Source organism: Schistocerca piceifrons, chromosome 6 (genome assembly GCF_021461385.2).
Source record: "Schistocerca piceifrons isolate TAMUIC-IGC-003096 chromosome 6, iqSchPice1.1, whole genome shotgun sequence".
NCBI lineage: Eukaryota > Metazoa > Arthropoda > Insecta > Orthoptera > Acrididae > Schistocerca > Schistocerca piceifrons.
In genome coordinates, this window is record NC_060143.1 from 114,241,778 (window position 1) to 114,260,592 (window position 18,815).

The following is an 18,815-nucleotide window of genomic DNA, read 5'->3' on the forward strand; positions in this document are numbered from 1 at the left end:
TACCGCACGACCACGAGCTGCGGACGCAGTGCAACACCGTGACCACATGACTAAGACGCCGTAGCTCCTGAAATTCGCTCGATGCTGCACATCTTGAGCTTGTACTGTTTACTCTTCCTATTTTGCTTCTTTTTTCACGGTTCAGTACACCTTTTTCCTGTTTTCATGCTTGATCTGTCTTCAGTACTTAACGAGTTATTCACTGGACCGTCTTACCACTAAATCTGAGAGGTGTGCGATGGGGAGTCTCCCTTGTGAGTAGTGTGTTCGCCGCAACTCAAGGTGTCTGTCAATTGCGCCGACGAAATATACTGTGGAAATTTCGAAGCGACATCTGACGTCTAGTCAGAGAACCAAACTTACAACTAGCCCGTCGAGAAAGCCCAAAACAACACAATTTTTAGTAACTTAAATTATATGATAAGTTACATTGCGGTGCCCAAGTGTTCGTCAAACCAAAGACGTATTCTCATCATGAAGAAGTCGGAGGAAGAGCAACACTTGGTTACCAAGGACGTTGAAACGAACATCTTGGTTCACCTTTACGGTAACTTCAATGTGTGAACCCAAGTCGTGGTACTTAAAGTACCCCGAAAACATCACGGAACGACTGCGGGACTGGACTACACACTCCACAGGCTGGGTGTTGAACGCCTTATTGGACTGCTGGTGAACTCGACGGCTCGCTTCATCTGAAACGAAACAAAATGGCGACTCGTTGAGCCACGCTGCACGCCTCGAGTCATCCTCTGCCCACTGTCTGTGTTATTTGACCCACTGAGGACATGCAGCTCCTTGTGCTGCTGTGAACAGCCGACCTTTTTGCGAACAGCCCGATCCCAGATGTCTGTGGCATGCAGTTGCTGTTGCAGTGTCCGGTCGGAAACTCAGATGGACCTGCATACAGAGACAGCAGAAATTATTATCAGTTTTGGAACCGATTACCATTGACAATGGTTGACACCCGTCTGCAGTCCCTGTCGGTTGGGATCTTCTTATGAGCACTGTTTACACTGTTCGTTGCAGACAGTCCGTGTTGGTACACCAGCAAATGGAGCAATTTCATTCATGGTGTCGTCACAGGCTCGTCAGAACAGGACAGCCGCTTTCTGCCACTCAGGCACATCTCCACATCAACCACCTTACTGCGTGCATACACCCTACTGGACACACACACACACACACACACACACACACTACACTGGCTGCACTACACTTCCTACAGCTCTTACAAGCGACTAGTGAGCACGTTTTGAACGGACCTACTTATAGTTTCTCCAGTCAATTTACATTTGTTCTTCCAAAATGTGTGCATTGTGGAAGAGTCCTAGTCGTGACTCAAGAGTATTAGCGTATAGCTAAATTAAAGATTTATATTTTTATTTGTGTGGAACAGAAGTTTCTATGAGGAGGAGTCAAGCCAATACAGCTCTAACTGAATTTGAACCATGCAGCTCCATGACTGCTATGAAAAATAAAGGGCGTTTCACTCACTAGCTATTTTCCCGGAAAACTGATTCCATCCTGAGTTTTTTTACTAACTATATTCCGTATTGTTTTACTAATTTAGAAGTCTAAGATATTCTACGAAATACTGTGCTGTAACGAAGGATTTTCCTTGTTATTTGTTGCCGTTTTGTTTCACTCTGAGCGCAGTGCTCTGAAGCTTAAAAGTGTCTTGCTTTTTTTTTTTTCTTCCAGGATCTCTCTACGGTATAATGAACGCAATCGGTACCTGCACTGGTTTCATCTTCCCGGCCGTCGTCGGGTACATCTTAGAAGGAGGTGTAAGTACAAATAAAGAATTAAAAGTCCACCTGACGGCTGCTTTCGGCATTATTACCCAGATTCTCACAAACAAACGCACCTGCACAACAGCACACGAGCCTTATTCAGGTAATCGTCACTACAGCTCTCACGAGGAATGTGCGAGATGCACTCTCAACAGTTTCCTTCCGAACAGTCAATGTGAGTTATTTTTTGCAGTGTACCCAGAACGACCTGCAGAGACCTTTCCACGAAACTCGGAATGTAACCACTGCCGCTCAGTACAGCCATTCCTTAATTAAATTTGTCATAATCCAAACACTTCGTTTTCAGACCAACAGCTCGATTCATAGAATCAGTACCAGAAATGAGAACAAACTTCATAAAGATTTAAAGTCACTTACTTTGGCCAGCAAGGCATCTATGATTCATGAACAGGCATTTTCAGTGGTATTGAAGCAGCTATAACGCGAAATTAATAAACGAATCTTCACATGTTGACATGATATGTGATAACAAAATCGAGTAAATTTAAAAAGAACTTGGCTGTACCAGCCTACTTAATTAGTATGGCGTTGCACGCTCTCTAGCCTGGACGCATGCACAGACTCGGAAAAGAAAATTGTAAATTGGTGGTAAGTTCCTATGGGATCAAACTGCTGAGGTCATCGGTCCCTAGTCTTACACACTACTTAATCTAACTTAGGCTACCTTACGCTAAGGACAACACACACACACCCATGCCCGCGGGAGGACTCGAACCCCCGACGGGGGGAGCCGTGTGAACCGTGGCAAGGCGCCCAAGACCGCGCGGCTATCCAGCGTGGCACAGACTCGGTTGGGAAGGGTGTCATAAAGCAGTTGTATCCTCTCCTGAGGGTAAATGGTACACCGCTGATGTAACTCGTCCTTGATATCCTGGATGCTCGATGTGGGATGTAGTTGACGTCCGAGCAAGGTCCCACATGTGTTCTATTAGGGACAGATGTGGATACCATGCGGATCACTGAACTGCCTCAACAACATGCAGACAGTTAGAGACACGTGTCATGTTTATACGAGAATCGTTCTGTTGAAAAACGTTGCCAGGCTACGGTCGACTGAGAGATAACACATGAGGACGCGGGATGTCCGTGATGTACCTTTGTTCAGACAGAATTCTCTCAATCTCTACCATCCGTGACCTGAAGTTATACCTGATGGCTCACCACACCTCGATGCCTCCAAAACATAGGAAACATAGGACTTCTCCCTAGGTCGGCGCCATACTCGCAAACATTGGTCTTCCAGGGATAGTGCAGAACTGTGATTCATCGCTGAACACAGTGTGACACCATTCATCAGCACTCCATACTTCACAGTCACGGCACCAATCCTAATGTAGGCGTTTGTCTGGTGGTGTTAACAGCAGACCACACGTGGGACGGTAGCTGCCTAGTGCGGCTGCTGCTAGGCTCCAACCAACGGTGCGGGATGACACAGGATATTACACTGAGTCCATTACCTGTTCTCGGATGGCAGTCACAAATCGGAAGAGGTTACAACAAAGCTACGAAACTACTGCGAAAGCAAAGAGAGCTTCACTCTAAGTTTAAACGCAGCCAAAACCTCTCAGACAAACAGAAGCTAAACGATGTCAAAGTTAGCGTAAGGAGGGCTATGCGTGAAGCGTTCAGTGAATTCGAAAGTAAAATTCTATGTACCGACTTGACAGAAAATCCTTGAAGTTCTGATCTTACGTTAAATCAGTAAGTGGCTCGAAACAGCATATCCAGACACTCCGGGATGATGATGGCATTGAAACAGAGGATGACACGCGTAAAGCTGAAATACTAAACACCTTTTTCCAAAGCTGTTTCACAGAGGAAGACCGCACTGCAGTTCCTTCTCTAAATCCTCGCACAAACGAAAAAATGGCTGACATCGAAATAAGTGTCCAAGGAATATAAAAGCAACTTGAATCACTCAACAGAGGAAAGTCCACTGGACCTGACGGGATACCAATTCGATTCTACACAGAGTACGCGAAAGAACTTGCCCCCCTTCTAACAGCCGTGTACCGCAAGTCTCTAGAGGAACGGAAGGTTCCAAATGATTGGAAAAGAGCACAGGTAGTCCCAGTCTTCAAGAAGGGTCGTCGAGCAGATGCGCAAAACTATAGACCTATATCTCTGACGTCGATCTGTTGTAGAATTTTAGAACATGTTTTTTGCTCGAGTATCATGTCGTTTTTGGAAACCCAGAATCTACTACGTAGGAATCAACATGGATTCCGGTAACAGCGATCGTGTGAGACCCAACTCGCTTTATTTGTTCATGAGACCCAGAAAATATTAGATACAGGCTCCCAGGTAGATGACTTCCGGAAGGCCTTCGATACAGTTCCGCACTGTCGCCTGATAAACAAAGTAAGAGCCTACGGAATATCAGACCAGCTGTGTGGCTGGATTGAAGAGTTTTTAGCAAACCGAACACAGCATGTTGTTATCAATGGAGAGACGTCTACAGACGTTAAAGTAACCTCTGGCGTGCCACAGGGGAGTGTTATGGGACTATTGCTTTTCACAATATATATAAATGACCTAGTAGATAGTGTCGGAAGTCCCATGCGGCTTTTCGCGGATGATGCTGTAGTATACAGAGAAGTTGCAGCATTAGAAAATTGTAGCGAAATGCAGGAAGATCTGCAGCAGATAGGCACTTGGTGCAGGGAGTGGCAACTGACCCTTAGCATAGACAAATGTAATGTATTGCGAATACATAGAAAGAAGGATCCTTTATTGTATGATTATATGATAGCGGAACAAACACTGGTAGCAGTTACTACTGTAAAATATCTGGGAGTATGCGTGAGGAACGATTTGAAGTGGAATGATCATATAAAATTAATTGTTGGTAAGGCGGGTACCAGGCTGAGATTCATTGGGAGAGTCCGTAGAAAATGTAGTCCATCAACAAAGGAGGTGGCTTACAAAACACTCGTTCGACCTATAATTGAGTATTGCTCATCAGTGTGGGATTCGTACTAGATCGGGTTGACGGAGGAGATAGAGAAGATCCAAAGAAGAGCGGCGCGTTTCGTCACAGGGTTATTTGGTAACCGTGATAGCGTTACGGAGATGTTTAACAAACTCAAGTGGCAGACTCTGAAAGAGAGGCGCTCTGCATCGCGGTGTAGCTTGCTCGCCAGGTTTCGAGAGGGTGCGTTTCTGGATGAGGTATCGAATATATTGCTTCCCCCTACTTATACCTCCCGAGGAGATCACGAATGTAAAATTAGAGAGATTAGAGCGCGCACGGAGGCTTTCAGACAGTCGTTCTTCCCGCGAACCATACGTGACTGGAACAGGAAAGGGAGGTAATGGCAGTGGCACGTAAAGTGCCCTCCGCCACACACCGTTGGGTGGCTTGCGGAGTATAAATGTAGATGTAGATGTAGATGATGTGCTAGGTGCACAGTACGGCGTTGCGCCCTTTTGGCAGTCAGACGTGGTCGAGCGGAACCTTCACGATGAGTATAGCTTCCCTCACGTTCCTATGCAGTCCAACATTGGGACACTGTCACATGCGAATGTCCCGCAAAGATCTGGACGTATCAAGACTCAACCAGCGGGCCACATGGAGACACACAGCGAGGCCCCTTTCAAGCTCTGCCAAGTGCTGATATCGCTGTCTCAAACGAGTACGTCGCATCTGCGCGTCCTTCTCAGTGATCGCTCAACATCTGTTGCTGTTTACGCCCCTTATATTCCCTACCAGTCCTGGCAACGACACTAAACATGATCAACGTTATCGCACTCTGATGGCCGTTCTACCAACCACACAAAACTGGAAATCTGATCATTTATATACCCGCCGATGATGTGTGCGTGTACAAAGTTATATTGCCATCCGATCATGTCTTCTGGGTGCTTCACGTTTTTTTGTCAGGCAGTGTACATTGAACGTACGTTTCAGGAAGGGTTGGACAACATATTACTTCCTCCCACACACGTCTCGCAAAATGTTCACGATGAGAAAATCAGATAAATCATAGTTCGTATGGGGGTCTACCGACACTCACTCTTCCCACGCATTATCCATGTACGCCACCGGAAAGAGGGACAATGATGGTAGTACTGGCAATACCTTCTGCCACACATCTTAAGATTGCTTACGGTCTATAAATGGAGGTGTGAAATTGTGACTGGGTAGTCGTCGTTCTTCGTTACAAATGACTCGGTCAGAACATTCAGCAGATCTGGGGCAACAGCACAGCGAACACGTCAAACAGCATCCCACTTTTTGTACAAAATTCTCCATAACGAGTCGAAAAACTGTTCATGTAACACTCTGTACTTGATGTAACCGTATTTATGTCTTGTTTTGTTGCAGAATACCTTAGAGCAGTGGCGAATCATCTTCTTCATCGGGTCTGGACTGTATCTCGTCAGCGGTCTCGTGTTTATCTTCTTTGGCTCTGCTGAGACACAGCCTTGGAACTTCAAGAAAAAGGAGGAAGCGACTCCTTCTTGATATGTGCGCCAAACACTGCACATCCCCCGCTGCATGCAAAGCCAGTACAAACATGCTATTGCGGCAATAAAGTTCTCAGATTACACTTATGTTTGTATTACTCACCCACTACAATTTAGTTCACCAATAATTGACACTGGAAGCAATTATTATTTGTATGTTTTTGTACCAGATCCAACGTAAAATGACCACCAGAGACACAGACTTGGGAATTATAAGGATAAACAACAAAACACACCTTCTCACCCTACAAGTGAAGTATCACATTCACAAAACTGTAACAGAGAAGGAGAAATTCCTAAATTATGAGGCCTGTCTGGCAAACTACACACTTTTTAAATTAATACAGCACATACTATAATACAAAATATAGATGTATGACTGCACTTCTACACATATATCAACCACTTACTACATATCCTCCTCACCCCACCTCTCACCGCTGAAATTTCATTCACCACTACCCATCACCTCCCTGTTGCTTTTCTTATAATCACTCTTCGTCATACAAACACACACGACTACGAACAAAAAGAATATATTGGACAAGTTGGTAACACTCACAACCAACACTGAGAAGAAATGAATAAACACAATCAATGTGCTGAGTATAGAACACGTGAAACTACAATACTGATCTCTCGTTAATGTTCACAGAAGCTAAGTGAAGTGGAAATAACAGCAATGCAGTGTAAGTAAAAATGTATTTAAAAAAGGTGAAAAATTGTCAAAAATGGATGCGCAACCAAACTTTTATCGATCTCAAACAACAAAGGGAAAAGCAACAGTTTGCTGAATATGTAAACAAGAGACAAGAACACTGGGGGTAATTTTTACGACAACTTTGTAAGGAAATACCGTTTTAATCCATGAATACCAAAATATAGAGACATATTGTGTATCCGTATTTCCAGAATGACCAAAAAGAACTGTCTCTATCGAAAAATAATCTTTAATTGCAGTAAGCTTAAGATGGAAAAACCAATAATAATTAATTGCTATATAGTGAGACCATAGGCTAAAAATTTAGTGCGGCTTCGTGACGGAATGTTACAAGACGTTCCACTACTGTATGATTTACAATGAACAAGGAGAATAATATTATCACTGCTCCGCCCTCAATATGGCATCCTTGGACATACAGAAAGGATATGACAATGTCTGGAAGATGTACATGTGACATTATCACGCATGCGGCAAATATGATGGCATATGAAGGATGTCCTAGTAGCAAGGGGTAGCATTCAAGACGATGACAGTATAAAAGTGAGAAACAGGAAACGTCTTGTAGAGAAATTCTCGATTTCGAAAGGTTCCGAGATATGTGCTGTCAGGTATCTGTCATCATTATGAGATTAAGTAATTTGTTACCTATTTTTGTGGTCATACATTTTCAACAGTTCACAGTACCTGTTTTACAATTCACGGTCCATTTATGGTGGTCCACAATATAATTACAACGACTCAAAATTGATTTTCAGGAGCTCTCAAAGGAGTCATGAACTTCATCACCAACTTCGATGCACTGTGCAGCTCTCAGGAGATCAGATTGCAATGCTTGCCTTGGTGTCTTCCTGCGTTTGTGTGTGATGGGAGCAGTTTCCGTGATGTGAAAAAAAGTTCATCTCTCGATGCTCTGTTGCAGTGTAAACATTCGTTTTCATCCGAACCTGTAAACAAAAATCTAATGTGTTGAGTTTGGAGATGTAATAATACTGATAGTTCAGAACTGAAATACACGGTGTTAATGTTACATAATATTTATTTTATAACTCGTAGTGAACAAGTTTTTGGCTTTCTATGCCATCAAACAGACAAAAAAATGGTTCAAATGGCTCTGAGCACTATGGGACTCAACTGCTGTGGTCATAAGTCCCCTAGAACTTAGAACTACTTAGACCTAACTAACCTAAGGACATCACACACATCCATGCCCGAGGCAGGATTCGAACCTGCGACCGTAGCGGTCGTGCGGTTCCAGACTGTAGCGCCGTTAACCGCTCGGCCACTCCGGCCGGCATCATCAAACAGACAGATCACACAACAATACGAGAGACAGGTTCCAGCCAACAATATGGGACCATTGCATGAATATGTTTAAGAAATAATACAAAATCCAGTGCTTTAGTTTTATGTAGGTACAAAGTAAGGAATATTCTACAAAGATGTTGTAAGGCATCATTCAACCCACCTTTCAGCATATCACGTACCTGCAGCAGCCTATTCTAAGCATGGACGATTACTGGATTGAATGAATGTGGGTATAGTTGCAAATGCATCCATCTTGGTGAATTCAGGAGGTCTTTCTGGCTTCAGAGACTTGAGACGGCAGATGGGTTCAAATTTCAAAGCTGGCTTGAGGCGCCCCACGAGAGGGGCGTTTGTAGCGTTGTCTGTGCAAGTTTTCTTAACGGGCATCCTCGCAACTGGCTCTTTCAGACACACGCATTCGCAACGCATTTGTTCAAATTTTAGGCGTTGAGCCAATCGAAAATTCTGAGGACGAATAAACAGGCGTCATCTCTCGTGTCTTCTGATTGGGGGGAGGCGCGTGGCAACACTGAAAAATTCGTCTTGTTGATTGGTCAGTTAGCCGCCTCCAAGTTTTCTCGGTCTATACGCACAGATTTGAGGCAGGCAGGATTTTGCACTATAATTAGTCAGACACAGTAGAGTCGAGCTGTAGAAGAATCGCTGAGCTCGTCTATGGTGAGTATGATGTGCCGCTCCTGTGCACATTTTGACGGCGATTTTGGATGGGAGTTAGCTCAAATTTTTCAAGTAAGGAATTTTCTGTAACTGTAAAGTAATTTGTTAGAAGCTTTGTGGGGCTCTCTTGAGTGATAATTTTGTTCTCATTTAATTAAATTCAAACGTGACAGTACTCCTTATTCGGTCGTGATTCACTTCAGGCGTCGTGTTTCTGAGTTCCGTATCTCTTTTCGCTGCGAGGCACAAGCCAGTTTTGTTGACACAACGTCTGCTGGAAATTGGTGACTTTTGTCGTCGACTATTCTGTGAATGTTTCATTCTTTGCGTGTGAGTATATGTGCGTCCGCGTTGCGTCCCTTACACAGAATAATCGCCGCTGAATAAAGATTGCTAAGAGAGTTTCCACGTATGGGGCCACAGCGTAAGATATTATGCGTGTCACATGTTTAATGTCGTTCTGGAGTACTCTTCACTTTGTGAACAAATGTCCTTTATTAATTTAGCCCATTAAACGTTTTCCCAATGTGTGTATCAGCTTGCACTCCTCCATGCTGGGGTCATTAATCTCATGCAGCATGTAACAGAAAGATACTAGGAAGCAATTAGAAAAGTTCAGTACCTGATCGGTTGATCTAAAGTCCAGTAGTTAGATTGTCGTTGCGCATTTTCTTTATGATGTAAGCTAGTGCGGATGTCAATTACAATTTCTGAGAGTGTAGTGAACTTAGCACACAGGGGAAGGTAGAGTATGTTAAGAGTTATACTCTGACGTTCTCATTAGTGAAGAAGCAATAAGCATCTTTTGATGCACTGAATGTTTTAAAACTTTAATTTCTTGTCTTTTCTTGTATTAGTGTTTTTCTTGTATACAGTCGTAAAATGGTTACGTATCTTTGGCAATAACAATTTTGTGCATACAGAAAAAAACCACTCCCTCTACAGGCCTCAAGTGGCCCATCGGGACCATCCGACCGCCGTGTCATCCTCAATGGAGGATGCGGATAGGAGGGGCGTGGGGTCAGCACACCGCTCTCCCGGTCGTTATGATGGTATTCTTGACCGGTCGAGTAGCTCCTCAAATGGCATCGCGAGGCTGAGTGCACCCCGAAAAATGGCAACAGTGCATGGGCGGCCTGGATGGTCACCCATCCAACGCCCGACAGCGCTTAACTTCGGTGATTTCACGGGAACCGGTGTATCCACTGCGGCAAGGCTCTGTCTAATGTTGTGGGGTCTATCTGTTCAGTCTTCTCTTGCCTGAGGATGGCCTAGAAAGCCGAAATTCGGATCACAACGTACTATAAAAGAATTACAGGGTGGAACAAATAAAAGTGGCGCAGAAGAGTGGACACAATTGGACATGAAATTGTGGTAGCTTTAGCGGAGGAGAAAAAGACTTACAGCTACTTCCAACATGATGGAGCAACTGCCCTTACAGCTGCCCGAGCATTGTAGTTCATAATCTTCACACCTGACAGAGTTGTTAGCAGAGCGTGCGGTTACTTTGTGTGGGGAGCCCCCCAAGTCTAAGGTGCATCGCAATATCCCTCATAATCTTGAAGAACTGTAGCAGAAACATTTCGGGTAAGACTGCAGCAATTCCACCAGTCCAGCTTCAATCTGCCTTCAGCAGCTTACAGATCAGGGCTCGAAAGTGCCAAGAAACGAATGGTGGTCACGTTGAACATTTGCTATAATCAGGTTAGTGATGTATTTCCTTTCCTCTGCTGTGTTTCTTTGTACCCTGGAACTCTGTTCTCCGGGACACTTTTATTTTTGTCCCACGTTGTATTTTGGAACATCAACACTGTGTATCTCATGTCAGTTTTTAATATGTCTATGCACTTCCGAATGCCGACGGAATGTTCCATAAATAATGATAGTGTATGGACCAGTCCAAGCAATTAGAGAAAGTTTAACTGAATGTTGCCTCACTTGTATGGCAGAACGTGGTTGTGTTCCATTACGCTAGTCTACAGTAGACTCATTGTGGCCATTAATATGGCTCCAGGTAAATGAAGCACCTTGTTTTCCACAAAGAACACAGCTAACTGTGTTCTGTCGTCCCTTCCTACAAAATAAGGGGACGTATATTACCGATCACATTGTAAAACACATCGATGGCGAAATGAATGCGGAAATTTGTTTCCATTGAGCTAAGGAAAATCAAAAATTAAAGGATTTTTTTTAATGAAACATCTTATCAGGAAAAAGGCACTGCATGTTATATCATATCTGTACATAAGATCCCTAACCCTCTAAGCACTTGGTCCATCACATGAACAACTCGTTAATATCGTCCTCGAACACGCTCTGCTGCATCGTGTACACTCAGTCTTGCACCGCTTCCATAGCCCCGTCATAACGAAAACTTGGACTCGCCTAGGGGTATTTTCACCAGAATAAATAGGTTCAAATGGTTCAAATGGCTCTGAGCACTATGGGACTTAACATCTGTGGTCATCAGTCCCCTAGAACTTAGAACTACTTAAACCTAACTAACCTAAGGACATCACACACATCCATGCCCGAGGCAGGATTCGAACCTGCGACCAAAGCAGTCGCGCGGGTCCGGACTGAGCGCCTAGAACCGGAATAAATAGGCAAAACTCTCTTGGAACTAGGTCACAGCAGTACGCTAGGTACTCTAGGCTTCAAAACCAAGGTTTTGAAAGCACTTGATTATTTTCCCAATTGTATGAGGACGGACTTCTTTTTGTTTTTATTATTAGAATTTGGCCATCGCCATACAGCCGTCCATCACATTTACAAAGTATCTTTCTTAATGGTTATGCTACAATTCACTTTGTGAATAGATATTTACAAAAATATTTAGGGTATGAATGAATGATTGATACATGTCACCACCATAAACTACTCATAAAGTGATTACACCACAATGATAAAAAAGAAAACATAATACACAAAAGTTCGCACATCATGTATACAGTGCGTCTAGATAGTTAGGTTACATATATTTAAATGGTTGAACATCACATTTAAAGCTTTTGGGTTGACAACAACACTGCATCTGACGTTGAAAGAGGAATCTTTGAGTTAACCCAATGCACTGATAAAGGCTTTTTGTTGTTTCTTGCATATGTGGTACACGAGGAGAGTAGATTGTTCATGTCTCCTTCTTTGTATAAATCACATAAGATTCCTTCAATCCCATTCGAAACAGGTGGGTTGGGAATTTGCCATAATTTAAACACATGCGTGTAATCGTTGTTATGAATCGTCTGCTCCTATTCCAACCAGTAGACAAAGGGGCTAATGCTATTTCAGGCTGCAGGTAGCCATCTTCTACTCCTTTTGCTACATTGGTCAAATCCCATTGCGTCTGACAGGCGTTTCTGTCTTTGTCGTTGATTAAGCTCAGCATTTCTTGATAAAGATGTTTCTCATTCAGGATTCCACCTAACTTCATTGCTAGCTTCGCTAAGCTGTCTACTATCTCATTATGAAAGACGCTACTGTGTCCTGGAATCCACAAGAAACTTATTACTGTTCCTGCTTCTTTATTTGTAACGACTTCGTTAATAATGTCTATAATTACAGGTGACATACTTTTGTTCCATTTTGGTTTCTTGAGGCTTTTTGGTACGCTTAGAGAATCTGTTAATATCACCATTCTGGTTTCGTCTACAAGCTTTGGACGTGAATGTATGCATATAACCACACCCCGTGACATGCGCGTGTACGTCGCCCACATGATCCACACAGGTTCAGAGCGGGCTGTGTCGGAGCAGTGCAAAGAGGACGAACAGCGAGGGTTCGTAATGGAAAGTTAGTGACAACAGAATCGTGGAAACGGTGTGGTCAGTTGTTTGCTGAGAAGTTTAATGGTGTCAAAGTGCCAGCAAAGCGTGCCATGCAACGCTTAGTCCGAAAATGGCGTCAGACAGGATCTGTTTTGAACAAGTCAAAAAACAATCCGAAACGTGCCCGCACACCAGAAAACATGGCTGCAGTTCGCCATGAAATGCTTCAGAGTCCTACCAAGTCAACGAGACGCCGGTCGCAAGAGACTTGCGGACGAGTACTCCACCTGGACCGAACATGCATCCCTACCGATTGTCTGTTGTACATGCATTAAAACCAGCAGGTGCTACTCAGCGCCTCCAGTAATGTGAGTGGCTGTTCACTGAAGCAACAGTGAATGGTTTGGACATGGTCTGTTCTTTATGTCTGATAAAGACTGGTTTCACCTGACTGGTTATATCAACTAACAGAATCACAAGTTTTGGGCAGCGGAGAACCCGCATTACTTCCAAGAAACATCGAGGCATGATCAGACGGTTCGTCTGCATGCCGCGTTATTTGTCCCATCTTCTTTCATGAGACGCTGACTTCGACGCGTTACATTGCCAACATTGTGAAACCATTTGTGTCAGCATTAACGAAGGAGGAAAAAACCTACAGTTACTTCCAAAAGGATGGAGCAACCGCCCACACAGCCGGCCAAACTTTGGAGCACATTTTGCACAGTCTTCACGCCTGACAGAGTTGGTAGCAGAGGTCAGTCTGGTCGCGGCCCAGCAGGCCACCCAGGTCACCTGATCTGTCAGTGTGCGTTTTTGGGGAGCCTGCGGGTTACCCTCAAGTCTAAAATGTATCGCAATAACCCTTATAGTCTTCAAGAACTGCAGCAAAACATTTCGGATGATATTGCTGTAATTCCAACAGTCCAGTTTCGACCCGTCTTCAGCAGCTTGCTGACCAGGGCCCAAAAGCGTCAAGAGATGAACGGTGGTCACTTTCAACATCTACGTTTTCTGGAGGTACACCTTAATCACTGATGATCAATATCCACAACAGAAGAGAGATTTAGAGTACGGTGCAACCAAAGTCAACAACCAGCATAATTCGCAGATCCAGACATCCTCGTAGGCCACAAGGGGACTGGTGATGGTCCGGAGCATGGTGGTTCATCCGGGAAGAAGACTCAGCGGCGTAACGCTGGTGGACTCCTTCGCGTCTTCTTGGAGGTACCAAAGTAAGCCCCTGCTTGTAGAAAAGCAGTTAATGTCGACGGCTGGCAGAGCGGCTTACTCGGCGAAGACTGCTTCCTGCGGTGCGAGCGCGGTCTAAATGGACTGCTTGCGCAAGAATACTATGCGTACTATTTTCAGTCAAGTGTCTATGTGCAATGAAGTAGTCCGTGCATATCGCGACCTCTAGCGGCGTGTCGAATGCCTCCTAGCGGCTGCCGGTGTTTCCCAAACTTCGCTTCGCGACCGACGGCTGGCCCCTGCACTGTCCGGGACCCGGTTGACGGATGTGTTGTGCACGTGGCCTGTATGTGTAGGCACTCGGCCGCTATACGTATGAACAAAAAGAAAAGGGAATTTTTAATGTCGCGGGCTGCATACATCCAATTAAAAAAAAAATATCTTGTCGGTACACATGCCCCTGATGTATATTTGCATTTTCATTTATTTTTGATATTCACTTCACCGTTGACAGGTGGAAATGTTATACTTGTTTCAGAGTGCTAAACAAATTTTTACTTTCCAAAAAGATGGATCAAAGAATTTGCATAAAATTTTGCTTGAAAAATAAATAAAGTGCAGCACCGCATTTTAAATGCTGACTATGGCATTTGGCGAATCTACTGTGAATAAGACAAGAGTTTACGAGTGGTACAAACGTTACACAGAGGGTCGAGGAGACGTTGCAGACGACGACCGCCCTGGACGCTCTACCACATCAATTACAGACGAAAATGTGGAAGAAGTAAAGAAAATGTTTCTGGAAAATTGCCGAATCACCATCAGAGAGGTTGCTGATGATGTCGGCATATGCTCTGCCTCATGCCAAGCAATCTTTTCGGATATTTTAGGCATGAAACATTTAGAAGCAAAGCAAATTCCGATATTGTTGAATTTCGACCAAACACGACGGTGCGTAGATATCGTTCAGGAATTACTGAATGAAGTCGACAACGATCCAAAACTTCTAAAGAAGGTTGTAGCAGGCGAAGAAACATGGGTATACGGGTATGACGTCGAAACTAAGTCCCAATCGTCCACATGGAAACTGCCTGAAGAAGCAAGACGGAAAAAGGTCGACAAGTTCGATCACATGTTAAGGTTTTTGTCACTGTTTTTTTTCGATTACAATGGGATAGCGCATCATGAGTTCCTACATTATTATCGTACGGTCAGTAGGGAATACTACCTGGAAGCTATGAACCGTTTGCGCGAAGCATTCCGAAGAAAACGACCACATTTGTGGCAAAACCACTCGTGGAAATTGCCTCATGACAATCCTCCCGCTCAAACCTCAATACCTCTCGTGATTTTTTGGCAAAAAATAAAATCGGTATGTTGCCTCAGCCACAGTATTCGCCGCTCATGGCCCCCTGTACTTCTTTCTACTCCCGAGGCTGAAGAGACCCATGAAAAGATATCGTCTTGCCATCACTGATGAGATAAAAATAGAATCGCTGAAAGAGCTGAATATCGTAACGAGTAGTGAGTTCCAGAAGTGCTTTCAAGATTGGAAAAAGCGTTGGCACAAGTGTATTACCGTCCGTATAACTGAGGGGTTTCCTTTGAAAGGACCAATGTTAATGTTGACGACTAAATAAAGATTCTTTAAAAAAAATCAAAAAATTCCCGTTCCTTATCGATCACACCTCGTATGTTACTTCGATTATAGCTCAAAGATGGGGCACGGTGATCACGTATACATAGTATATTGGCTCTTTTCTGACACAACACTATTTTTGAAGCAAATTTTGTGTACTACAACTTTCTTTTTCATGTGTTGTTGAGTGGCCTTCAGTCCTGAGACTGGTTTGATACAGCTCTCCATGCTACTCTATCCTGTGCAAGCTTCTTCATCTCCCAGTATCTGCTGCAACCTACATCCTTCTGAAAAAGAATAAAGATAATTTAATATTCTCTCCCAATTCCTCGATAGCTATATCTTGGCCCTGCTTCACTACCTTTACCTGCATTTATTCTCCAAGAAAATGGTTCCTATCCACTCTAAACAAAAGCTATCAACTGAGTATAGAATATTAAGCATCAAGACACAGAGTCATATCAGATCATACTGAACATGCAAAGGAGAGCGAAAATGATGTCTTTACGTCTACATTAAAGATTAAACATTATAGATGATGTTCAAGCTACTATTCTATTAAGCGGATAACTATAGTTTTGTACCAAGGTAACATTAAGCATTTAATACAAAAGTAGTCCTTTTTTACGAGCAATGTTTCTTCCAACTTGCAGTTATTGTCAGTATCTTTCAGTCTACGGGATTCGCAGTTACATCGTTCGTCGCTTGTTAACTGAATCTGTATGACAACATAACAGCTATCAGTCGGTTCAAAGTTCCTTGTAGTTGATACCGTGTTTATTAGAATGCACCTTCGTCCAGTTCTGATCAGCAGCACGAGTAAAAAACATTTTGATTCACGTAAACATGAAAGATGACATCAGATAAATATTCTGGATCACTTTACAAATAAAACTCTTTTCTGATGGTGCAGTAATTGTATTTATACCAGCAGATATATTCTACATTTTATGAGAAAGGCATCTTCAGTGAGCGCTAATTAATTTTTCCATTTTCTGGTGACATCTGTGTTTCCCTCATGTGATCAGAGACTAAAGGTTATGTCTGGATTCACTTACTAAAATTTCCTGGATATTTCCGTCGAAAGTGTTCCTTCTTTTGGTTTTTCAAACTTTCTTATGTCTCCATAAGGTGATTTAAATACTTCAACGATAGTCCGGAAATTAATTAAGCCATATAATAAGAGTATCGTCATAGTTTTGATTGGAACATAATACTTGCTGAAAATACCTTTTATACTAAAAGCGAAGCGTCTGTGGGATAATAAATACCACTATTGCAGCACAGAGTACTACAGATAAAAAATAATAATTACGCTTCTTTTACAGCGAAATTTTATTTTATTTTTAACTACATACAATTCATACAAAAGTGCGTCATTAATGGTCTACAAAGAAAATAGTTTTAATAACAATTTTTACTTAACATTAAATATATTTGTTTCATAACAGTAGTACATATCTAAATCCAGGCAATTTGAGATAAATTGTTTATTATTAAGAAAATAATTACTATAACAATAATTTCCTTCGTGAACCCCTGAAAAATTACATGAAAAGTGCGCGAATAAAAATGAGAAAGATTTATTTGCGGCATAGTATAATTGAATTTAATATTGGCAAGATAATCAGCACTGAAATAGCAGTTGAGGAAGAATGTCTACAAACATCTCCAGAAATTGTCATTCAAAGAAATATGTAAAATTAATGAAGTCAAAGAATATGCATACCATACATACGCATTAACACCTACACCGCTTTTGCACAACCAGATCAAACATTGTTAAGGGATTAAGCTAAACATCAACGCAAGGTCAGTCGGACAACACTGTAACTAATGTTGGAATAGAAATTCTCTAGTAACCGTTGTCTGAAAGAAAGTTTTTAACTGCGTCTTGTACCTGAAACACAAAAGTACTACATAACTCAAGTCGTTGTGCTTCATTGCAAAACTCAGTTATTTGAAATTCCTTTATTCCTATGCACAACAGGAAAGGTGGAAAGTGCTATGATTTAATCACATGTGCATAATTCGCGTTGTGATCCAACATTCTCAAACCACGGAGATGCATCTGTTTCTGGCGGCAGCCGACCACGGTACACGTTTTTCATGACAGAAGACAAATCCCACAGTGTTTGACACGCACTCCTCGTTTTGCTATTCATTAAGCTGAGAAACTGCTGACTACAGTCATTTATGATTTTGTTACTGAACCTACTAACAGTTTATCCAAGTAGATTATTATTCCACTACGAGAGACCCTCACTGAGGTAATTACTGAAAGCACCACTTATCCCGTTTTTCAAATAATGTAAGTACAGTACACAAAAGGCGACAAACCCTGCCATTTCAAATAACTTACAGAAATGCTGCCCGGTAACAGCTATGACAACCGCCGATATTTCGATAGGTGACCAGACCACCATTTTCAATGCAGAATGGAAACGGCAGAACAATGTGGGCGGCAACTTAAATAATCGATGGACGAAGCTACGCGAAGTAGGAATTAAAAGACAGTATAAACAGAAAGACAACGTGTAACGGAATAGCGTTACTTTTTAATTGACAGTGTGTTGTCGATAGTTGAAACGACTGAGTAATGATTAATTTATGAAGATGACATGGAAAAAAGTTGTCAAAATTGTAAAAATCAGTTGTGTTTAGTAACTGCACTCTGACTTCAATGTCATACATTTAAGAATTTAAAACAGACATATTTGTAAAGTATGAGTCCTTCCTCATGATGTTATGTTTTATTATTACAAAAAGAGTAGTACCCTGTCAATGAGAAAGCCATTACACCTGAAGACGAGCAAGCCTTTCGCCATGTCGTTCCATTTAGTGAACGCCTTTTCTGTCAGTGAAAGTCTGCAGTAGGCTGATCCAATGGACAGCGCCGATATAGTGTTGGCAGGCGTGCTTCGTTGTTTCCGTTTCGGGAACGCTTTTTTTATGGGACGAGGTATATAGCAGATAAACTAAACAGTCTAGAGAAACCTGCTAATTGTACTGGAATGAGGTCACGTATTGGTGAGCACTTTCTTCAAGACATTAAATATTTCTGCTACCATTAGTACCATTTATGGAAGAGATCGAAAATTAGCACTTCTGCATTAATAAGTCGTCTCATGCAAACCGTCGCCGTGGATGCAAGACTCATATTGGCTAAAATATTGTGTTCCACCATCTTATTTCAAGAATGTTTCTCAAAGTTAGTCATTATGGAG

General features: G+C 42.6%; 1 protein-coding gene across 1 annotated transcript in view; it reads left to right on the top strand.

Annotated features, from left to right (window-relative positions):
- The window catches only part of LOC124803171 (putative inorganic phosphate cotransporter), a 127,277-nt gene extending 120,995 nt beyond the window's left edge, over positions 1 to 6,282 (top strand). Inside the window, exons 9-10 of the mRNA XM_047264354.1 lie at positions 1,702 to 1,787; positions 6,142 to 6,282. Of these exons, the coding sequence (XP_047120310.1) occupies positions 1,702 to 1,787; positions 6,142 to 6,282 (227 nt within the window). The remainder of the gene's footprint in view (positions 1 to 1,701; positions 1,788 to 6,141) is intronic.
- Positions 6,283 to 18,815: the final 12,533 nt, after the last annotated feature.